The sequence below is a fragment of the Coturnix japonica genome, chromosome 5, assembly GCF_054131305.1.
Source record: "Coturnix japonica strain WE chromosome 5, WE-NBRP24, whole genome shotgun sequence".
Taxonomy (NCBI): Eukaryota; Metazoa; Chordata; class Aves; order Galliformes; family Phasianidae; genus Coturnix; species Coturnix japonica.
The window spans coordinates 26043529-26067294 of NC_140667.1; the positions used below are offsets into that span (position 1 = coordinate 26043529).

The following is a 23766-nucleotide window of genomic DNA, read 5'->3' on the forward strand; positions in this document are numbered from 1 at the left end:
CAGTTTTAAGAAGCTATTCTACTGGAAAATAAATAAGCTACAACTGTGTACTAAAACAAGAATCTTACTAATTAAATAGCTACTGTGTTAGGTCTCTAACAGCATTCAAATATGGCTTTAAAATACAAGATAGTCAGGATCCATGCAGTTTTTATTTTAATAATTAAACAAATACAGGAAATTTTTGCAGTAATCTATCAAAAATGTATCTTATTAAGAACCAGAAAGGTGTTTAAAAAACATTCACATTCAATTCAGATTATGTATAAACCAGTGTTTGTAAAAATGAAAACAGCAAATGCTTTGAGTGTAAAAGAACTCCGTTCTAGTTCATGTTTCAGCATTTCCAATGACCAAGTTACCACCAAGATTTAATCACAGTGCAGACATGTTCCACAGTCTATTATACTCATATGAATAGCATAATTGACGAAAGTAATACTTTTTTTTTTTTTTTTAAATAAAGCATTTTCAGAATATTCTTCATACAGTACCGTCCACCCAAAGTTCACTGTACCAGCATATTTAACTCTTCACTGTAGTAATGGCAGAACAGTTGTTATCTACAGGTCCAGGGTGCATACAAGTACAGATACATATCTACATATCCAAGAAGCACCAGTCTCCTATGCCTTACAGAGCCAGAATCTATGTTGCACACTTAGGAGATGTGCCATTTTCAGTAAAGCACAGCCCTTGAATATTTGGCTTAAAGTCATTATAATTATCTGTTCAGTCAAGAACTGTTCTGAATGTGTTGCAATATACAAGTGTACCTTCCAGACTCACCTCACATACATCTCATGAATTTGGGAGTCATATTAATAGCCATCCATAGATATAACAGCATCATACACCTTTGCTATAACAGTTCCTGGGGATCTCTCATCTTTTTGCTCCAGATTAAATCCTCAATGCTAAAAAGAGAAATGAAAGTGGCTGTTTTTAGGCAAATCTGTAATTTGCTAGTGCTATGTTTTTTCATGTATTTATTTGCAGTAGCTTTGCAAGGAGACTAATCACTAATTTAAGCTGAAGGGGGAGAGAAAACTATCAAGATAATCAGTTTCAAAGTACCACTACTGAAAGAAGTCACAGCAGTTACTAGTTAGTCTGCCTGGAGCACAAAATAGATGCATCTAGCTACTGGGGTTAAACAGTAGGTCTTTCAGAGCTACAGTCCAATGTGCTGTAATTACCCAACTAATTTAATAATAGCAAACAACTCTTTCAAAAATGCAGACTAAATATCAGAACTCTTTCAGTTAAGCCAAGCCAACCAAGTTAAAATGGCTCACAATTCCAAATTAGATCGGTGCATGAAGACAAAGGAGAGAAAAGTGATACAACTTTCACACTAACAACTCAAACAACTCAAATGTGAACAAACACTTCTTAACTGCACCTTATGGACTCAAGTTCTAAGATCATCTTTAGTTTCAAATCTCATTTGGAACACAGTGTACCATGCTTCAGCATAAGGGGACAAATCCAGAAAATTTCAAATAGTTTTTGACATTTCTTTTTTGAAAATGCATATAAGGCTCAGTAATAAGCCATGTATCGTAACATATATATTGGTCTAGGCTTGAAAATCAGATTTCCCTTCTGAATCTGAGATTCAAACTCATAAACTTGAACAACAGCTTCTGTTACTATGTATTTTATAGTCTCCAACACTGTAACACCAGACCAGCTCAGAAATTAAGAATTTGGAATAGCAGAAACAGCTCTAGGAACAGTAAGACTGGAATTTAGTGTTTGAAGATTCTTTGCATTAAACAACTATCACTCTTCCTCAGGTTGTACATCTAAAATCCATTCAAGTATGTGGAAAGGCTTCTGTGTATTTCTATGGATTCTAAAGCATCTCTTAATGGAGTAAATACTCCAACGGTATATATTTAAAACAGTAAAAACAAATAATAAGGATGACTGTTGATTTTCAATAACAACTCTTAACTGAGACTTGGCTCAGATATGCAAACAGATGCTAACAGTGCTAACTCTTAGCAAACCATTTCTGTACAATAAAGCAATAGTTAGGATCCCCAATAAAATACACAAGGGAAATTTTCTTAGATATAATGCTCAGGAAGAGAGCAAGTTACAATCACATAAAAAGCCTTTCTGATTCTTCCAAGTGAAAAAAAGCCTGTTTTAAGATAGGCTTCGTTTCAGCAAAATATGGAAAATGACTTAAGCTAGAAAACACAAGCAAGTTTGCCTTGAAAAGTCAATGTAAGGAATTTTCATATTGTTATTTTATTAATGCTATCCAAGATGAATCAGCACACAAATGAGATGAATAAAAGTACTTTAGACAAGACAATACATTTTATGCTAACACTGCAGTTAGCAACTCATACTGAAAAAGACAAATATTTTCAAAGATGATCAAAGAAAGTAAATCTTTCTTGGTTTTAAAGTAGATTTATACATCATTGTCCTTCTTCCCTTACTTGGGCAATGGTTGGTGAGCATCTGTGGTATTTCAATCCTTTGAATCTATAGGCACTGACACAAAGCCCCAAGCAAAAGGGGCAAAAAGAGTTTGTGTCGGGATTTTAGCAGTTGTCCTACCTGGCAAGGACTCCAGTATCACAATGCAAGTAAAACAGAATGACCATCAAGAGTATCCAAAAAGTAAAAAACAAAACAATTCATTTCATACAGATCTCATCTCCAAGCAATTATGCATGAGTTCTTTCAAATGAAGAACAAAATAGAATTTAGAAGTTTGAAGGTTAGATTCAATTCTTTTTCTTGTAAGATGTTCAAAATCTTCTATCTTCTTTCCAGTGATTTTGAGTCATCTTTCATTTGTCCAATCTTCTTTTCCACACAGGAGAGGTAATTAAATTGAAGAGGGCCACAGATTTTCTTCCTTCATAACATTAAATAACGTCTCAAGTAACTTAAGTATCCTCAGGAAAAAAAATTTCCCTGTTCAATCTTGGTCTCAGATGGTTGAATGACCAACATTCAGGTCAAGAGAACTATAAAGCACATGTTTTTTTAAAAATTTTAGCGAAACATTACAAGTGTTTTTGATAGCACTTTGGCCTCTAGATCTGGTAAGCTCAGCTCCATCTGGAACTGTTGTGAACATCTACTTATTTCATGAAAATCTCAATAGAACAAACGTATAACAACAATCCAGTCTATGCTGTTAGTGGCTACTCTCAAGAACAGAGGTTGAAGTGGTGATCTAGCAAAATTATTCGCAAGAGCACAAACAATAAATCCTAAAATTGCCTTTCAGTGTATTTTACCAACTTTTAAGAATCTTACATCCAATTTTGTGAACCCTTCTGCCATATAATTCAGTCCAAGTTCAAATAGCTACATAAACTGAAGCAGGTGTACAGAAGATGCACTCCATGCTTGAGAATACAAAGAAAACCCAGAATAGGCTCCACTTCCAGTGTGGGAGGAAAAAAAAAGTTCAAATGTACTAAACCAAGCACATCTGGGCACAGGGGCTATGAACTGGTGGAGCACTCTTAGAACGCAACAGTATTTTCTTCTTTTGTTGAATTGCTACTAAGTTCTTCTCCCCTTACACAAAGCAGAGTCAGAATCAGCTGTCAAAGAATCACTGTTGGCTTACAGGGACAAGTTCCAGGCGATTTGTCAGCTTCCTCTGTCAACAGGAAGGAAGTCCTGAGCACCCTTAATGCTTTGAAAAAAATCAGCCTGTGGTAGATATCACATTGCTGGTGGAAGCATTAGCCATTTACACACAGGTGGTCCTTGCCAGAGATATGTATATCAGATTACCTCTGATATAACAACACCCGGTTTAGACCGGTCATCAGGAAGAAACCACTTTTGCACAGGAAAATTCACGTGGTGCCCAAAGCAGCACTTGTCTCAGAAAAATAACAAAAAACTGGAGGAAGTTGTAATGATTCAGGCTTAGAATCTTGAGTATTAAACTTCAGTTTCACTTGAGAACTGAGGGAAAGATGTTTCTCCTCCTCCCAGATTTGCTACAAATACAAATATACATAAAATATCAGCAACAAGCGTGCTAGATATAAAACTGATGGAATGCTAGCTGGTCCATAAAGGGCTGCACCAAGTTATCTGTAGCAAAGTAAAAAACTAGCCCAAAAGTAATGGAGATTGGAAGAGCTGGTAAGGCCTTCTTAAAGATGGCAAGAAGCAGAAGTGTAAGGCACAGACCCTGAGGAGAAAAAATAAAAATAAAAAAAAATAGAGAGAGATTAGGGAACTCTGACATGCAAAATCTCACAGACATACAATCAAATTTCATAACTTCCTAAACTAAAAGGTCTAAGCGACAGATGTACAGTCAATGCAAATCACAGCTGAACTCCTCATTAGTTTGCAGTCAAGTCATCAAATAAACAAATTCCAACTGAAAAAAAAATAACAGTTATGACTTCATCCCTGATGGGAATAAGAAACTATCATTACTATCTTGCTACGTCATACTTACAATTAATATGGCTACAAAACATGCTAAAGTTGTATTCCAATCCCCGCTTGCTGTTGCAGAGGCTTTGCCAACCAGGACACTGTAGAAAATGAAGTCTCCTAAACCTAGCTTTACTCCTCCTGCAAAAGTGAATATATAAGTGAATATATGGCAGAATTAGGTATCAAACAGTGTTCTAATATCAAGTATCTGTAATTGTCATGGAATAAGACATTTACAGTAAGTATCAATAAGATTTACTAAAAAGAGCTTTTTTTTTTGTAAGTAGTTCTACAAAGCACTTGTGTATAATTGCAGAGCCTACCAAAGCCAAAAAGAGGACACATTTAGTCCAAGATGAGTTAATGTGTTTTATTTTTAAATTGTAATTGCCACCATATAAACAACTCTGGAAGCAAAATATTCAATTACATCTGTAAATAAAAGAATGATAATTTCCTGAATGTCACTTCAGTTTCTGAGCTTTTAGTCCAAGTTATTAAGCCAGTGAGGTCAAACATTAGTTCACCAGCTGTTTTTACTTGGCCTATGAATCACAGAAAACAGGTGCACCTACTAAATATGGCATTACCACCTGAGAAGAGCCACTCATTAGGCACACAGGCCCTTATTTATTCAGATATCTGCACTTCTAATACTAGCTTAAATTCAAACTGAAAATCACGAGTCTGCTCAAACAGATATCTGAGTATTGATACCACTTGTACTCCAAAGATACTGCACCTCAGCAGATTGATGGAGGAAATAATCAAGTGCATTGCGATCTGAATTCATTCCGTTCCCCAATCAGGTTTTTAAACACTGCTTTGTCCAGAGCAGATTAAAGTTGTAATTAATCTTAAAGTTCAAAAAGTTAAGGACAGTATTTACAGGGTCTAAAATCCAAAAGAGGTGATTCATGGCAGAACATTGCGTGAGAGAGACAGAAGCTAATACAATGGAGCATATAATGTCGAAAAGCAACTTCACAGATTATGCTGTTGAAGTTTTCAATCTGTGTACAGCATGGAAGATCAGTTTGGCCAATATACCTCACTTCTGCAGCAAAAACATGTTATTTCTACAAAGCACGACCATACTGACTATAAGCAAGAAGAGCTCTTCAGCCTGCTATTAGCTCACAGCATATCGTCTCAGTGCAGTCACAATGAATAAAATTAACTAGCTTCAGACTAAGTCTTTCAGAAACAGTACTCCATACTCACGTTCTTCAGGGTCTTCACTGGTTTGAGAGTTACTAGGTAGAGCCTGAACAGCAGCTCGTGATTCAGGTGTTGATTCAATGGGTCCTATCCTATTGTCTCTTTGTTGCTGCCACTCCTGGCTAAAGCCACCGTCATCTGCTTCAGCATCTTCATTCTGAGGCTGGTTTGCTGGAGCTTAAAGGAAGAAAAGCATTGCAAATTGTTGTTTTTTTTAAAAAAATGCATCTTGTAACTCATAATGCTCTCTCCACATAAAACATCATAGAAGAGTAATGGGAAAAAAGATATTTCATAAGATTTAGCAACATCTAATATTAGAACACACCATTACAAGAGATTCTCATGATTTTAAACACTTTTAAACACTATGGAGTCAACATGCACTCTGCAGTTGCTCTATCTAAAAGCTGCACCCAAGTTCTAGTACTTTGATATAACAGACTGGAAGTCCTGTGGTGACCTAATTCAATGATCAAAATACTCTAGCCAGTACAGAACTCACAGTTTAATTTTCCAGTAAAACAGAAAACATTACTGAAAATTACATACTACATATCAAACTCAGAAATTCTCTGAGATATTTGAGTAAACAAGTTCTGTTTTTAAACACTAATTGCATGGCATTTCTGTTTCATACCAATATACATATAAGTTAGCATATGCTCGATTAACCAATTTGACAATCAATTGAGCTCAGTAAATAGTTGCATACTGAGAGCTGTATCATCACCAATGTCCTGTGTTCCAGAATAATGAGCGTTAAGAACAGTCATTGTACAATACCTGAGAATTCTTTCAGTCTTAGTTTATTCATCATTCCTAATAAGGCTTCTGCTTTTCCACTCTTTTACAATAGTCAAAACACTTAGAAAGCTAAAAACCACATATCCATAAACACATACAAAATGACAACTATAAAAACTTGTCAGAGAAAAACTCACCTTGTTTATCATAAGTGGAGTTTTTAGAAGCTTTCCGTTGGCCTTCTGGATCTTCCTCAGCCATGTTCACTAGCCACACCATTGTTGCTATTAAAAACAAACAGTACAGTTAATGATATCTCGTAATGCATGCAATTTTGAGCTGGTGTTGGCATCCACCCATTATTTTTTCTACTATTTTGGTATAACTATCTTTTTCATGAGGCAATTCTACTCTCAATAAATCACAGTAATATCTGGAATACAGCCAGTACCAGCTACAACATGCATTTGCAGAATTTGATGAACACAAGATTTATTCTCACTAAATGCTGAAAAAAAATGGCAGCATTATGTCTATATATGAGGTCCACTCTGAAAGTATGAATCAATGACTGCTTTACTTTTTTTCCATTAACTGGCTCTTCCAATTGCAAGTGCAAAGTTCTACAAAGACTACAAAGGTAACTTGAAATCAGAAGCTGCCTCTACAATGTTAATTGTTCTCTGTTCCCTCCAACCACAAAGAATTCTCCAATCTTGAAATAAATAAATGCTGTAATGCTTCAGTGGCACATTTTATATACCAAGCATATTTTATATGCTGTTTCTCAGCATTATCCTTTACTCCCACAAAATAGAAAAACATGTTAAGTATGAGTACTATCAGTAAAACATAGTAAGAGTGAAAGATAAAGTCCCTTCCCCTTTCTCCACTGTATTCTTGTCCCCTAAGTAGCCAGTGTGGAGGTTACCACACCACATATTTCCTGCATCACAACACAGACTTTTTTTCAGCACCAGGAGAATGATTTATGATTAACCCATTTCATTATTATCCGTGTGATTCTAACTAGAAACATGGAACATAAGTAATTATATGAGGTTGAACATTCCCACCAATTCCAATACGTTTTGTTGGTGTGACAGAAGGTAGCAGAGGGACTGTCTGACTACATGGCATCTGACATGGAAGTACATATGAAGCAAAGGTGTATCAGTGAATTCCTCCATGCAGAAATAATTGCACTCATTGACATTCACTGACACTTGCTGAACATTTACGGAGACCAAACAGTGGATGTGAGCACAATGAGGCAGTGAGTGGTGCATTTCAGCACTAGTGATAGCAGCAGCAGGTCATTCCTTCTGGTGAAAAAAAAAAAAAAAAAAAAAAAACCACACTTTTCCAAGCATGGCATACAGGCTCTTGTTTGTCGCTAGTGAAAATGCATAGCTAATGGTAGTGACTACACTGAAAAACAATTTTTGCAGCTATTTACTCCATCAAATAGTACTATTGTGCTTTTTTAACTGTTGTAGTCTCCACGAAAATCAAGATGAGGTATTACTTTTGGAATGACCTATATATACTTACAGGAGTAAATAAGTGCTGGGAAGAGTGTTTCATTCCTCTCCTGAGCTGTTTCAACTAACATACGAAGAGGACCTTTAGGACATAAGACAGCAACCAAATCTGGAAGGAAGAGTAAACACAACTAATATCAATGCAGACATACTTTTAAGAAGTGTTTTGTTTTGAAGTATAACAATTACAGAGACTGGCAATAAAGTAAAATGCCACCATGAACATCGACTTCTGAGAGAGGCGGTCAGTGAAGTCAGCACCTCACAGAAAGTTAATTTTTTGCCTTGAACTGACACTTGCAAGACTGTCTAAGCATACATACGTCACTGCAGGCCACTGTGATTTTTCAGGCCCCTATTCCATTTTCATTTGCTTCACCCTCCCTAGCTGCATGGCAACATGCTACAAATGTAAGAACATGCTCCTAGTTTCTTCTCTTGCACACATGTAATGCATGGAGACCAGCTAGACAAAGATCACCATGTAAAACTTAAAGTGATAGATTAGTTTAGTTGGTCATGTTCATGTCCTCTAGGTATGCTGACGTTTTTTTTAAGTAGTTGATCTTTCTCTTAAGTACTAAGTAGTTTTGTGGCTAACAGAAACCCAGAAGCAATACTACAGACATTTAGTTTGATGTTCCATCACTTGCAGTTCCCCATGAGCTTGGATACGTTCAACATGCCTGAGGGTTTTTTTTTTCATTTGTTTCTTGTTTTTTGTTTGTTTGTTTGTTTCTGAAGCCATTGCTTTAGCAGACCACAAAACAGTGAAATGTTATTTGGGACAAATTTAAAAACACCTTATCATGGAACTTCCATTGCTTCCCCAGAGTTTACAGATAAAGTCAGTGAAAGAAAGAGCAAGTATTTAAGTTTCTAAGAACATAAAACTTTACAATATTGGCTTCAGAAATCTTAGGTAATGCTCAAAACTATTATTTATGTGCTGCTTATGTTTTGATTATCGAAAGCTTTCTCTGCAAAAGTCAAGATAGTTTACCAACTTTAAGGAAGCATACAACAGCCATTCCAACTTCATCACTTTAATCAGAGGTTTAGAGAAATCTTACACTAAGGGTATCAAACGAACAGTTTACTAATGTTCTCTGGTTTAAAATCTATTTTCCATATGATTGTGATATATGAATTAATTATAAAATATGACATTTCTCACCTAACTGCAAACACTGCTGTGTATCTATGTTGATTTGCAAGTTGAAAGCAAATAATTCTCAAAAACTCTGATTCAGTTAACATCTCTGAAATACCCGGGTTTGCTTTCTATTACTAAAGTTCTTTGTCAACCCCAGCCTAATGCTAAAAGAAATTTTAAGCCAACAGGTAAATATACAATTTTTATGGATTAGAAATGATCACTTAATTATTTCCATTTAAAAAAGGAAAGAAGTGCAAATGTGAAAAAGAAAAAATAGGATTATAAAGCTTTGCAGGAAGAAAAAACTGTGAAGTATTCAAAGCACATGTTGTGAGAAAAAAAAACAAAGCAGCTTTTTTCCAGTATCCAGTGCCCTCTAAAGATTTATGAAAAAAACTACATCAAGGTATCTCTATTTCCAGTCTCCACTCTGAAAAAGCTTAATCTTCAATAATTCAAATTAATTTTCTTTTTCCTTTTAAATCATGAAAACAGTAAAATATCTCCTCCTGTAAGTAAAATGACTTTGAACAATGAAAACTGCCTCAAATTCTTCCTTGATTCTTCATTTTATTAGATATGGATCACAGAGTGGTTCCTGTCTCTGTAAACATGAGTTACTTGTAGGCTGGGCAGATCTACACTTACACAGGGCTACATTTAAAATAGAAACTCCTAAATACTGAACATACAATCGTTTCCAAGGATTCTGGATAAAATGGGAAACAGAAAACCTCTCCACTTTCACAGAAATGAACAATATGACAACATAGGTCTCTTATCTCCTCGTTTCTTGAATTACTTAAAATTCTAACCTCTCTTCCTCTCCAAAGGATTTACAAAGTTCAGAAGACATGAAGGAAGATGGCATCACACAGTCACACAAAGCCGTTAGCTGCAGGGGACTTATCTTAGTTTAGATAATGACTTTATTTCTGTAGTCTGTAATCACCTTACCCACTAGTTTGGATGATCTTTTCCCTGCCTCCCTGCCTGCCTCTGCCCCCCCCCCCAGTTCTTTCTTAAGGCCTAGTCAGACAAATGGAAAATGAAAAAATAAGAAATAGAAGAAATTCCTTCCTTCCATAGTTTCTGTTACAATGGCTTGCCCCAGTTCTTACCGTACACTGAAATGACAGCCAGGATAAGCCATGCAGTCCATTCAGGAAGATATTTAATGAACACCAATGCCATGAGAGCGCTTATCATAATGAGATATGCCTGCTGAAGCCGAAGCGGGCCCTTCCAATGAATACAAATCATCCCCACAACACCAAAGTTCCAGATGATGAGTGCCACTGTGATGTAGTCCATGGCAACGTTATACGTCTTAAAAACCTCACTAAAAAAAATAAAGGAAAAAAAGACTATAGACTACATTTGCTTAAAACAATGGAAACAAGTCTTTGGGTTTTTTGTTTTTCTCTTTTCCTTTTTTTTTAAAAAATATATTATCTTCCTACTCAATGTAATAACACAAATGTCAAGTAGTATCACCAATTAGAACTTAATGAGAAACTACTCTTCACAAAGGGGACAGTTTTAACGGTGTTTACTCAATTCAAATTATTTCACCCTTCTGCAAATTTTCATCCACATTCACTTTTCAGTCAAACCAGAAATGGACAGGAGAGACATTACTAAATAAACAGACACTTTGATCACGCTCATGATTTTTTAAAAATAAGGATTTTTGAGGTTATAATGAATCTTTAAAGGCACACAAAGCAGATCTATTCTTACTTACCTGTCTCTTACTTAAAAAGCCATGAAGTAAAGAGCTACTCTTCAGTCATATGCTTATGAGAAATCAAATAATCAAAGATTATAACAGCTAATATGAGTTATGTAACTGTCCTACTGATCAGTAGGACAGGAGTAGTATACTTGAAGATGCACATGATCTCTCTATGAATCTATATATTAAAACCAAAAATTTTGCTTCACTAGCAATAGCCTATTTGGTATCATTCTTGTTAAGATACAGAGGCTAGTTTGAAAACACTACATGAAAAACAATGCATCATAATGCTTTTGTTCACTTACCCAAGATAGATGAAAGAAAAGAAGAAAAGCAGCAAAAGAGAAGAAATGATAAGCCAACCATGGATCACCTGGAAAAATACATACCAAATTTTTTTTAGGTTTGGTATTTTTAAGTTAATAGCTACTTAAAAATGCTTTTAATGCTACCTTCCCTTTTGATTAAAGCAGGAAAATGATATTCAGATCTCTCTTTGGTTTTACATTTATCCCACACACAAAATTGAATTCTCAATTTATATTTGTTAATGTTAATCATTTTGTGATGTTTCAGCAGAGGTTCTAAACAATGCAAACTACTTCCTGTGTATGTTAAGGTTACTTTGATAATAACAGCATTCTAACAGAGCAGAAACATCCCGCACTAGCAAAAATGGGAAAAAATGATTAATTTTTGAGCTATTAAAATGCTTGCCCTCATTCTGAGTCATTTTCAGAATTCAGCTACAGAATTAAATGATAAAACACAGAAAACATTCAGTGTTTATCTGCCAGAATTGTAATTTCACTGATGATGACTATATTAGAATTTCTATATTCTCTACCACTTATTTGTACACACAATCCCTTAATATGATATAGCAGCAGATACACAAAACCAACCACTAAAAAAAACAAACACAACAGTTCTGTTTAGTATTGGAGGGAAAGCAGAAGGATTTGAAGTTGCAAATAATATCAGCTCAGACTCTGCACTGAAGAAAAAGAATAATAGTCTTCTATACTATTGTGCAACTTATAAATGAATATCAATGAGCCCAATGGTACACAGAACATGGAAACTGAAGACTGATAGATATCTGAAACAGAATCCAGCTTTCTAACAATTTGTATCTAACTACTCATCTGACAGCAACTTTATTTTTCTATAAAATTAGTTGAAAACATTAGGAAAAAAAAAAAAAGCGTAAAACTAGCTGAGACATTTCTCTCATTAACTTGACCTCTATTTGCAACTCTTCTATTATCTCACCACCTAAGAGAATACTGCAACAGGAACATTTCATTTGAGTACTGTAAAATGCTAAAAATATCAAACTCCAAGGCCACGGTTCAGCAAACATTTACACACTTTTGCATAACTACTGTCAATGGTACAAATGAAATGGTACACAATTGACTTAGGTCGGCATTTTATGTACAGGTGTATGTTTCATTCTTAGTTTGCACCACATTTGTGCACACACATTTTCTAAATCACTGGAAAAATAGCTGTTATGAAAAGAGGATGAAGTATTTTGCAAACAGCACATCACAACGGCTTTACTGTCTTCTAATTAAAGAATTGGTTGGTTGTTGGTACAGAGCCACCTGCCTGCAACAACTTGAAGAAAACTAAGGACTGAAGAATGTGGAGAATTACAGCAGCCAGATAATAGTTAGGCAGACCAGCACAGAATGCAGATAATAAAATGGGTTAAAAATTAAAGCTAATCAAATACAATCACTGAGGAAGATATTTTTTCTGGTTAGACTTAGGAGCTCTAACTGGTATTATGCTTATCTTTCCATGTAGAGGAGAAACACAGGATGCAAACAGCAATAAAGCTCCTTTCTTCAAAGGAGTTTTCAGATGAAGCCTTGAAGTTAAGCAAATTATCACAACCAGTTGGAGGCCTAACATTCCTTCATTACAAGTTAAATTCCTCATAATACACAACACATTCTACATACAGAACTGCATGTAAATAAAACTGCACAGGTAACTCAATTTTACAGCATTCTCATATAGCAGCGTAGAAATACTCTGTTAGCAATCAAATAAATAAAAATGTAATGACTTATACAAATTCAATGGTCTATTTTAATTAGTATAAAATACACAGAAAACTTCTGTTGTCTAATCAGACTAAGTTTTAAGTACAATAATATATTTTGTAATGAGAATGTTCTGTGCTTCCTAAGGTCAAGAGGGAAGCCAGAAGCATGAAAAGCTTAGTAAAAACAAACTGGATAGATCAGCAGCAGAGAAGTGAGGGGTAATTAAGGAACCGAATAAATTGAAGCAAAGTTGTATGCCAGTGCATGGATCCCAAAGCCAGTATTACAATTCTTAACCTGATTAATTGCATACTGGGAAATTCTGTTATGCCAAGCTTTGCCAAATTGGTCATTAAGACCAAAAGACAACCACAAATTTCCATTAACACCTCTCAGGTTATTTATGCTAAGCCTGGACTTGCCTAGATCACATCATTATTTGATTGAAGTGTTTCACAGAAGAGCCTTTGAGTCTTTGCATTTACTATAAGGACATCAAGCAACATGAACAGCCATGCACATATCAGTCCTGGGAGGCTTGTATACTGAGGGCAGGCTGGGGTGGAGGAGAATCCTTTAAAGAGTCCCGGAATTCTTCAACAGCTTTTGAGTTTCACGTCTGCACTTTGTACTTCTTGAGCACAAGACTCCAGTATGTTTAACAGGAATAAGAAACAATTCCCAACCTAATTCTAGCTGATAAAACAACTCAGCAGTGCTAAAATTGGGTCACTATCTCCTCATTCTGTGAAAGAAAGAGAAGCCACAAAATTTTGAAACACTGAAAATCACTGCTTCTACTTTTCCTCACTCACCCTTGAAAACTTTTCATGTTTTTTCATCCTTTTTTTTTCATCTGTACTAATAAAACCAACACACTTACTCAAGTAAATTACACTCACCTTGTAGCACCTATATTTGTAAAGCACAACCAGGAGTATGGTCATGACAATGATGACACTGATCATGATTGCAGCGTTGAGAATTGAATTCAGGGCTCTCTGTCCAATGGTATCTGTCTCTTCTGTGAAGGGAGTGTAGATACTACAACAACAAGGAGTCAATTGAAATACCACTGTATACTCCACAGATGTTTCTGATACACAGCACCAACACAAAACGAAATTGCGGTAAACTTTCAATTCAAAGCTGCACAAGTATCTTCTACTTAGCCAACATGTGAAAGGCAACATAGTGTATTCTTCCTTAGAAGACTTGCCTTTCTTACATTCTTAGACTACTACCACAAAGCTTTTCAGCTTTGGAAAACAGACAACGAAAAAAGCAGAAATCCATGTTGCTTAATGAAATTACTCACAGGCTATGAATCATTACTATTAGTGCAGCTAGACCTTTATAAGCACACCATCTAGTGGATTTACAGTGAAATATCTCCCAGTGACTCCAACAAAACAGTGCATGAGCACTCAGCTCTTACAGAAATGAGCTGGGAAGAAAAACAACACTTAATTACTTGACAGGAAAAAAATAAAATACTTACCAGAAATAAAATCCCAAGTAAAATAATTTTTGATTAACAACTTTCCTTCAGCAAAAGACCAAGTTCTTTTTCACTATCATTTTATGACATTCTTATAGTGTATAAACATTTCAAAGCCAAATGAACTTTGAATAATTTTGTCTAAAAGATTTTGCAGGGAAATGTTTAGACTGATTTGCTGCAGGTTCTGACCGGCCCAGTGCTCTTCCTTTGCCTCATTTCTCTTAAACCATCTTTCAGCTACATTATTATTATTTTTTGTAATATAAGTATTTTGAAAAAAAAATATTATCATGTACAGGAAACCTTCCATGAAAGTTTCCATAACTGCAACAGTAGTGAAGCTTAGAATATTATCCTCCTCTTGTATTTGAATTTCTTTCTCAAACATTACAGACATACCAGCATTTGGCATGTAAGGCACTTCACTTAAATGAGTACTAGTATTTCTCCTTCCCAAAAGCTTTGTATTCTAGCAGAGTACAGCTGAAATGGGTCTGGCTACAGATTGAGTTTATTTTATGAATACCATAGAGCACAGCTTTAAAATAGGGACCAAGATATCATCCTGAGTGGTCACCAGACAGCCAACAAACGTCCATCCATGATGGAGAGTTCAATTTCTAGAAGTAATAAAATACAATTATCTTTGGGCTGGTGAAAGGGAAAACGGAGACAAGAGGAAGCACACTGCTGCAATTACAGTCCTGAAGAAATGGAAATTAAAAAAAAATTATCTGAGAGAATCCATTGAAAAGACAGAGAATAAACTGATACATACAGCTGTCCATCCTTGCGCGTATAAAAGCTGACAGACTTGATGGTTGCAACAACGACCACCATGCAAAGTGTGACAGGTACAAACAACATAATCACATGCTTTGCCCCATATTTCAGTGTCAGCTCCTCGTCTTCTTCTTCATCCTGATCCACCACTTGCTGAATGTTGTTCTGTGGCTGCCCATTGGTCTCAGACCCAGGATTGTCGTTTCTTCGGCGCTCACTATTATCATGGCGGCGTCTTTCACTGTTATCATTCTGCAATATATAAAACACAGTTTTATCAGAAACTATCCATAATCACATTCCCATGTATAAAGCTAAAGATGGAAAATGTGTAAGGTGACATTTACTGTCAAAAACAAGATCTAAACCAGAGTAACTAATTATTTCACATTTATACTAAAAAAAGAACAGCAGCTGATAGTAATTCTGGTTGCATCTAATAGTCTATAACATCTTTTTTTTCAAAATGAAGGACTAAATGAAACAGATCCTTTTGTCCAAACTACAGCTGATACAAAGGTACATGACAACAGATTACTCACAACTGACAATAATTCATTATATCTGCTTCCAGTAAAAATGCCAGAAACATTTATTATCCTTATTCCATGAAACTCCCAAGAAAATTAATACTTTCCTTGCTATGTAGCTCTCACTAAAGTACATCAACTACAAGATATTAAAATGTGTTTTGCAAGGTATTGCATTCATGCATCCTTAGCAAGAGCAACATAGAAACAGTGATTGAACTCAGATAATTCTTATTTCTTTATACTGAGATTCGATCAGAAAGTTTTAGCATAATGAGTAAGTGCAGATTCTTCTCCTTTCCCAAGGATATTACTGACAAATCCCTTTGCTTGCATTGAGGAAATTCTGCCACCCTTGTGTCAATAAATACAAAAGAGCCTCCACGCCTTCCAGATTGTGCTGTGGTTCAAACGCAAGGACAGAGACTTTCCACATCATCCTTGGAGGAATAAAGATCAACCAGAAGCAAAAACATAATTCAGGAACTCATCTTGTAAGGAATTCAGAGTTAAAATACTGTCTACAAGTAAATAATCAAGGGCATTCTTTAACAAGGGTTCATTTAGAATTTCATGTTGTGTGCACACAGAACAAAGTAGAAGACTAACCTACATTTCACCTGTTCTGGGCTACAGAGAACCTTTTAATGTTTACCCATCACACTAAACAAAACTCTAAAACGCACCAGCTTATACAGACTAGCCTTTTTTTCCATCCCATCTGTTATCATCTGTAGCTGATGCTGTACTGTTCCAATTTCTGCCATGTAAGAGGCTTGACACAAATGAAATGTAATACGAAGACTGTTCCTTAAAAAGCGAATCTTAAAACTTCAGAACTACTTCCTTTACAAACAGTTCAGTGTCAGTAATTGCACTAGAAAAGCTCAGTATGAAAAAAGTACAACGAACTAAAGAGAGGTATGTATTGCAATGCCTTAAAAATAGAATTAAGTAAAATTGGTCTAGACATAGAATAAGGCACTGAATACAACCTAATGCATTTCTATTTAAGCTCTGTTATACAAGTAATTATTTTCCTTAAACACGCAATGGTTAAGTTCCATTACTTGTTCCTAACAGCATTCACTGAAGCTTTTTTGGTAAAGTAACAGCTATTCTGGGGAGTCCTCATACAGAATCGTCTCAGTTTCACTCTTATAAATGATGTTAAACATGCAGTCAGGAACTGATAGCGTGACTTTCAAAAACACTTAAGTGATCAAGGAGTAAAAGTCCCTGGACTTTGAATTGCAAACATTGACAAAGCAAAAATCCTGGTTGAAGCTTTACAGTTTCCCTAATTCAAGACAAAGCTTCTTCCACAAAACTTTGCACAGTAGAAATACATACCAAATGCCTGTCTAGTTGTTGTTGTTGTGTATGTGTGGTATTCACAGGATCAAGCTTAGCACTTCAAGTAGTGTCCTCTAAGAAAATGTGCTTTTTTTTTTTATTTTTCAAAGAGGAAACTGAGTATAAGAAAACAAACCAACTATTATTGTCTGAATTAAGCAAGTAAAATTACAGGGCAACCAGATTTTTTTAAACTCAGCTTTTATCCTTAAATTAAATTCCATATCATTAACTTAATGCATACCTTAGAAAAGATTTCAGATTCAAGATTATTTCTTACTAAATTAAAAGATTCATTATAAACCACGTGGTATTTTGTGTGAGGTCCTTATTTACAGATAGCACAGCTAGAAACAGGAATACTGGAGAAAACAAGTAAGTGTAACATTTAGTGGTTGTGAAGCTTCGACTGTTCAGCAGTCTGCCTCCATCTGAACCTCTTTCTGTGAAGATCATAGCTTGAATCTAACATTTTTCACTTTTGTTGTGAAAGTGCTCCATTTCTCTCAGTCTGCAACATGCAAACATTAAGATTACCACTCGCAAACTGCCTAAGATGACCACAGGTCATCATCTACACTGAAGAGGTTCAGAGATCTTGAACACTTCATAAGTAAAGCAGAATTAGTATTTAGGTTTCTGCATACCTGTACAACACGTTGCTCTTTCTCTGTGGTAACAGCAGTTCTGCGTGAGGGAGTACCTAGCCCTGTCTTAGGCACAGAAACATAGAAACTAAAATAAAAATCTACAATTTGCAATGCAAACTTAAAAACTGCCAAAGGAAAGCCTGATCGACTATACATTACTAAACCACTACCAAAAATCTGCAGAATTTAACTCAAAGGAGAAGTAAAGAAATTGGACCAGTGTGTGCCATGCTGTTCCCTACAGTAGTGAGGAACAAAGACACAATGGCAAAATGTCTTCACACATTAGAACATAGTCCATAAAAATCTGAGAAGAATTAAAAGAGATACTGTAAGTTATTATTTGAGCTAATCTCTCACTTATCAAACTAGAGAAAAGTTGTACTTTCTGTCTAGTGAACTAAAGCGTTACTAAACATGACATGCATGTGCCCCTCTGCTTAAAAGAACGAAGTGCACTCATATCCTACCTGATCGGTATTAAACAGAGCAGAGGCCATGGACTCCTGCTGAAGTGCGAGCAAAGGAACAGACTCTTCACTTTCCTCAGACATAGTTAAAAGTGAAAATTCTGAAGCTAAAAGGTCAGTAACACCTGTTGTAATACCGTAAGCAAACGTGAGTTATGAACTACGCGCTTTCAGGTGAATAAACAACATGTAAAGCAAATGATCGGCTTTTTTTCCTATCAGGAAAATAGTTAATAGCAAACCCAGATCAATGCCCCTGAACCAACAGATAGAAAGCTTGCATATTTGATAAAATATTTTTGTTTCTTGAATCTAGATTTATACATTGGTAGCAGATCCTCTTGCCTGACAGTAGGCATAGAGTTCTTTACTTCTCACACTCACCATTTATGTTTAAAGGTGTCACACAGTGACAGACACTGAAGCCTGGGCTGAAATCCTAATGTGTAACTAAAAGGGGATGGCAGGTGCTAACCTGGACATTTCTCACACTGACTGTTGGCCAACAGGAGCTGGGGATACTGAGGGAAGAAATAATTGCTGCACTCATGTACAAAATCAGTGCAGATTGATGCAGGGGAGAAAAACTGCTACACCTAAGTATTGAAACCACGCCTTCAGTTACACTTAATAAACATGGAGAAAAGAAAGCACAGGCTGTACTTATTGATCAGGATAGCTGGGCAGTGAGAAGTAAATAAAAATATCTGTCCCCACTGCAGGGAAGGAGTAGCAAGAAGCATTCTGTAAGGACAGCGAGCACAGAGCTAATGACAGAATTCTGCCTTTTCACTGCGCCAGAAATGCTCAATAAATGTTCATCTCCCACCTGTCAAGGATGAAAATAAACTTCTGTCCTTCCCTCTGAAGTATGAGCAAAACCCATGAAACAGGACAGTTTCCACTTTCCTATATTAGTAACAGTTTCTACAATCAGCAAGGTCTTAAGTCATTGTAACTTCTTAATTTCAACACGGATTTTTAAGGGTTCTACATGTTTATAACACAATGTTGCTCCGAGAAATAAACACAATAGTTTCTATTTAACCTGTTGGACTGCACAGAGAAATTAGAACAAAGATCAAAATACTGCCTTGAATCACTGCCATAAACGTGGCTAGGAGTGACTTAATTGCAGAGTATTTCTCTGTCATAAGGAAAACAGATACTCAAGAGCTGCAGCAGGAACAAAGAACTGAGTGTGACAAATCCACCAGCCTGAAAACCGCACCCAAGTGGATCAAGATTTGGTTCTGTTGTACAACAGTGTCGGCAATAATTGCACAATTATGTCTTTCAAAGCAACAATTTCAAAGTTAAAGGTTTGAGTTGTTACCCAGCCCAACCCTCAAGAACTCTTAGAATACACTGACAGTTATTTCAAATTAAGCCAATACAGCGTTGTTCCTTCTGCCCTGGAGTAGTTCTTCAACAGTAACAATGGCAAACTCAGCTCTGAAGCTCTACTTACACTAAAATTAACTATTATAACTGAAACCTCTGAATTGAGCAGATGAGGGCCAGAGCTCAATCCATCTCACCACCTGGAAGTCAAAGTTTGCTATGAGAACATCCCATCTCATATTTTTATTTTTCTAGAGGGTCTGGTCCAGAATCACTTAAAACTGGGAGAAGACTATACGTGCATAAAAGTGAGTTTAGGACATCAGAAAATTCACAGAGCAACTCTTTCAGCACTGCTAATCACAACAGTCAGGCAGAGAAAATAACCCCCAGTGAATACATTTCCACAGTTCTGAACTGTATGTTCATCCACACTGATGATTAATCCACCAAATTTAATTGCTACCAGGTGATAAAATCGTTTGTTACATACGGTGTTGCTGAGGTGGTTATCAGGGAAGTTTTCTGTCAGCTGCCCATGCTGGAACTGGGGTAAATGCGCCGACAGTTCTGTCATTGAGGCTGTCCTCTGGGAACCACTTATTTCTACGCAAAACGGAACTTGATGCTGAAAGGAAAAAGATGCGTGAGAAAACTTTTTTCTTTTCTCACCAAATTCACCATCCCCTCTTTAGCCCAATTCTTAGAGCACACACAGACCTAAGATAACCATCTTCTCTCTTCACAGTGATACCCAACTGTAGCACATCTTTTCAGGCAGGTTGTAACAGGGATTTTCCAGAACAAATATAAGAGTATCTGGGTGTTATCAAATTAGTTCATCAACCACGGAAGTCAATCAGCCACAAACTAAATATTCAAACAGTTCTCCATTCTATCTTGTGCAATAAATGAGAAGTACCGTGTACTTGCTCAAAGCATTATTTGCATGTTTTCACCTCAGAGTACAATTGATGCCAGTTCTTATTTTTGGATTACTGCCAAGCTCAACCATCAGTAAATTTCAAGCAAGGACAATCTAATCTGATTTAACTCGATTATTTAAAATCTGGATGTGAGACGTTTCCTACTGTAGCACTCAAAAAGCAATCAAAAGCCACATAAAAAACAGTATTTCAGCTGAGCCTCAGGAACTTGCCTGCATAACATTCAGTTTAGCTTCATAAGCGCAAAGGTGCAGAAGGTGTTTCTCCACATACAAAATAAATGAGCACCTCACAAGACCAGTTCACAACGGCTGCCAAACTCTGCAAGGATGCAGATTACATGGGAGGGCCATTAGAATGCAACAGCAATTCAGCAGTCTAGTGGGAACATCGAAACATTTGGAAAAGCAATACAGCAATCACCCAGAGAATGCTTCTATTCTGTACTTGCACTTGAAAGTAAAGCATGCCTAGTTTAAAATGCAATGAAACGTAAGACTAGATGAAAATAAATAGGCGTTGAGTTGCTTTTGCTTTCCAAGTCTTTGCTCTAATTCTTCAGTGAGACTACAGAATATAAACGCTGCTGTTGCAAACCCTCGGTGCCAGTGCCACGACAAATGCTTATGTTTTTACTTCCAAATGTGGATTATCGGAATGAGATTTTTTACACAGCATTGTGTTAAAACCCTGAACTAGATAAAACCAATAATAATAGGGAGAAAAACAACAAAGAACATGCTCACAGAGTCCCACTTAAAGGCCAGTCCAAACAGAAATCACCTCAAACCCATCAAACATGGATCCAGCTTCCAAGGGGCAGAGAAAAAGCGATGGCAGGAGGGTGTGGTGCCAGAAGCAATAGGAGAGGGTCAATAGCACTAAGAGGCCCCAGAAGCCATCCTTTGTTAGAGAAAGTTCTTTCTAAAGCTCAAGAACCCTGAAAACATCTTCAGGACATCATCAAAGATAATTTTATTTTTCTAAATGAACGCTCCCAAGCTGGAAACTTAACTGCAAATGAATGAAATCTGGAAATAAATTGGGTTTAAGCAGAAGCAAATTACGTTTTTTACCTGTTTAACCTGAAAAAGACTCAGCAAAACTTTCTGTTTCCTAAATAAACTACTAAAAAACACCTGTCTCAAAACCACCACCAACAAAACTTGCTTGTCCCTTTTGCCTCATACATCCTGGCGTTTGTATATTATTTGCAGCCATACTAACGGGCCGCAACGTGCAGGAAGGCTTTAAAGCCTTTTCTCGAGCCAGAAGGGTACAGAGCCATCACGGAGCGGGCGCGGTGCGGCCGTTGACCCACACTGAGCCTCACACAGCAACAGGTGCCTGCAACGCCGCAGCGCTCCGGCCCGGCCCGGCCCGGCCCGCCCTGACCCGGCCGCACGGCGCAGCCGGGCCGAGAAAGCAGCGCTCCGGAGTCCGGCCGTGCCTCAGCGGGCGCACCCCCCACCCGCCCCGCCCGGGGAGAGGCCCGGGACCCCGCCCCAGCCGGATGGCGCAGGGCGCTCACAAACACCGGCGCCGGTGCCGCCGACCCGGCCGGTCCCTGGCGTTCCGCTCCCACCCCCTCGGGGGCTCCGTAGGGCGACCCCGGCCCGGCTCCGTACTCGCATTCCGCCCGCACCGCTCCGCTACCCGCACTCCGGCTCGAGCGGCCCGCGGGATGGTGCGGCCCTCCGCCCCCCTCCGCCCCGGCTCGCCCTCAGAGCGCGGAGCACCCGGCGCTGCCCCAGCCCGGCCCCGCACCGACCTGCCCGGAACCGCGCCGCGGGATCGGCCACCGGCTCCTCAGCACCCGCAACCCGGCCTCACTCGCTTCCGGCCCAGGCCCCGCCCGGGCCGCGACCTCACTTCCGACGGTGGCGGCGGGGCCGGAGCGCGGCCTGTGGGTCCCGGCGGGACGGTAGCGGCCCGTTCTCCTCAGCGCTGCGCGAGGAGGCGGGAACGTAGGCAGGCGGGGCCGCCAGGTGACGGGGATGGATGGAGCTGAGCTGCAGGGCGCCAGGTGATGGGGATGGAGCTGAGCTGCATGGAGCGAGGCTGGTTTCCTTCAGCACGGATCAGCCGCGTTCAACCTGGCGCTTCCCTATCGCTACTGACACCGCTTGCACGACCTGTGGTGAAATGCCCCACAGCAGCACCTCACCCTGGCTGCACAGGGTGTAAGTTTGCATTATGAAATCCTGTGCTCCTGCCAAAGAAAACGTAGAGAATATTGAAGTGACGCTGGTGGCACAGCTTCCAGCTTTAAGCGTAACCAACTCCTGATATACTTACCTGGCACCTCCCTTAATGAAAGCATAAAATGCAATGCTTTTCTAAGAGAAATACTGGTAATAAAAAGAAAACTAAACAACATTATTGTCCTTCTCTGGCCCACAGTTGGACCCCTGCGGTGTCTGTTACTTTAGTGCAGATGACAGGAAGCCCTAAGCGAGAAACACTGGAGACTACATGAAAACACAAACACTGTAACAAAAAGTCTTAAATTAACAAGAATATAAAAATAGGTCTTTCTCAGTAATGAATTTATCTGTGGTTTCTTCACTTCTATCCAGTGCCCTATAATGGAAACAGTGCTTTGATTACATGTACTCACATGTTCCCAACAGTACCGAGTTAAAGGTGCTCTCACAAAATGCAGGCACAGGTTAAGGGGAAAAGCCCAGCTCCACAATGAAGCCCAGATCAGTGCCATGTACATCCAGCTCTGCTAGCCATACACTGCTACTCTTCCTCTACACACAACCAGTAATACTTCATTTATATCATGGAATACTTTGTGGCATATGCAGCCATATGTGCCCCAACCCTGGAGGGGCTCAAGGTCAGGTTAGATAGGCCTTGGGCAGCAATAGTGGTGGGTGGCAGCCCTGCCTACTGCATGGGGTTGGGACTGGGTGGGCTTTAAGGCCCCTTCCAACCTAAACTCTTCTATGATTCTATGACATTGTACCCAATACAGTGCTCATTCCTACTTCCTCCCACTACAGATGCAAATCTCAATTACCTGGATAGTTAACATTCCAGTTTAAGTACTGGATCTTCCTCATGCAGATGCTGCCTTCAGTCTCCTTCGAGCGTGTACAAGCTTGCATCCATTCCACAAATAATGTAATAGACAAATATAGAACTTTAATGTAGGGTAAAGGAAAATAAGCTGACGTTTCACAACTAGAAATCTCATGTGAGTATCTCAAGAAGGCCTGATGCAATCTGTCTCGTGGTAGCATTACA

At 38.1% G+C, this 23766-nt stretch overlaps 1 protein-coding gene across 4 annotated transcripts; it reads right to left on the reverse strand.

Moving 5' to 3' along the window:
• Window positions 1-133: 133 nt before the first annotated feature.
• Window positions 134-22343, reverse strand: PSEN1 (presenilin 1). Of its 4 annotated transcripts, none has more exons than XM_015864628.3 (12): window positions 22280-22343; window positions 20055-20189; window positions 17745-17810; window positions 15207-15463; window positions 13827-13968; window positions 11167-11234; window positions 10242-10462; window positions 7972-8070; window positions 6615-6701; window positions 5674-5847; window positions 4469-4587; window positions 134-4192 (listed from the first exon to the last, which is right to left on the reverse strand). In XM_015864628.3, the coding sequence occupies exons 2-12, from the start codon at window positions 20136-20138 to the stop codon at window positions 4037-4039; spliced, it is 1473 nt and encodes a 490-aa protein (XP_015720114.1). In that variant the 5' UTR covers window positions 20139-20189; window positions 22280-22343; the 3' UTR covers window positions 134-4036. The 4 variants fall into 4 exon arrangements, with proteins under 4 accessions (XP_015720114.1, XP_015720115.1, XP_015720116.1 ...); XM_015864629.2 differs by lacking the exon at window positions 22280-22343 and adding an exon at window positions 18218-18342; XM_015864630.3 differs by lacking the exon at window positions 17745-17810.
• Window positions 22344-23766: the final 1423 nt, after the last annotated feature.

Bases quoted from the DNA above. Each gene is read 5' to 3' on its own strand.
- PSEN1 (XM_015864628.3), bottom strand. From the start codon at position 20,138: ATGACAGAACTGTCGGCGCATTTACCCCAGTTCCAGCATGGGCAGCTG. The intron at 15,464-17,744 runs GTATGCAGAAAC...TATATATTGCAG, and splicing joins AAGAGCAACGTGTTGTACAG to AATGATAACAGTGAAAGACG. The intron at 6,702-7,971 runs GTAAGTATATAT...TGTTTTTAATAG, and splicing joins CCCAGCACTTATTTACTCCT to CAACAATGGTGTGGCTAGTG.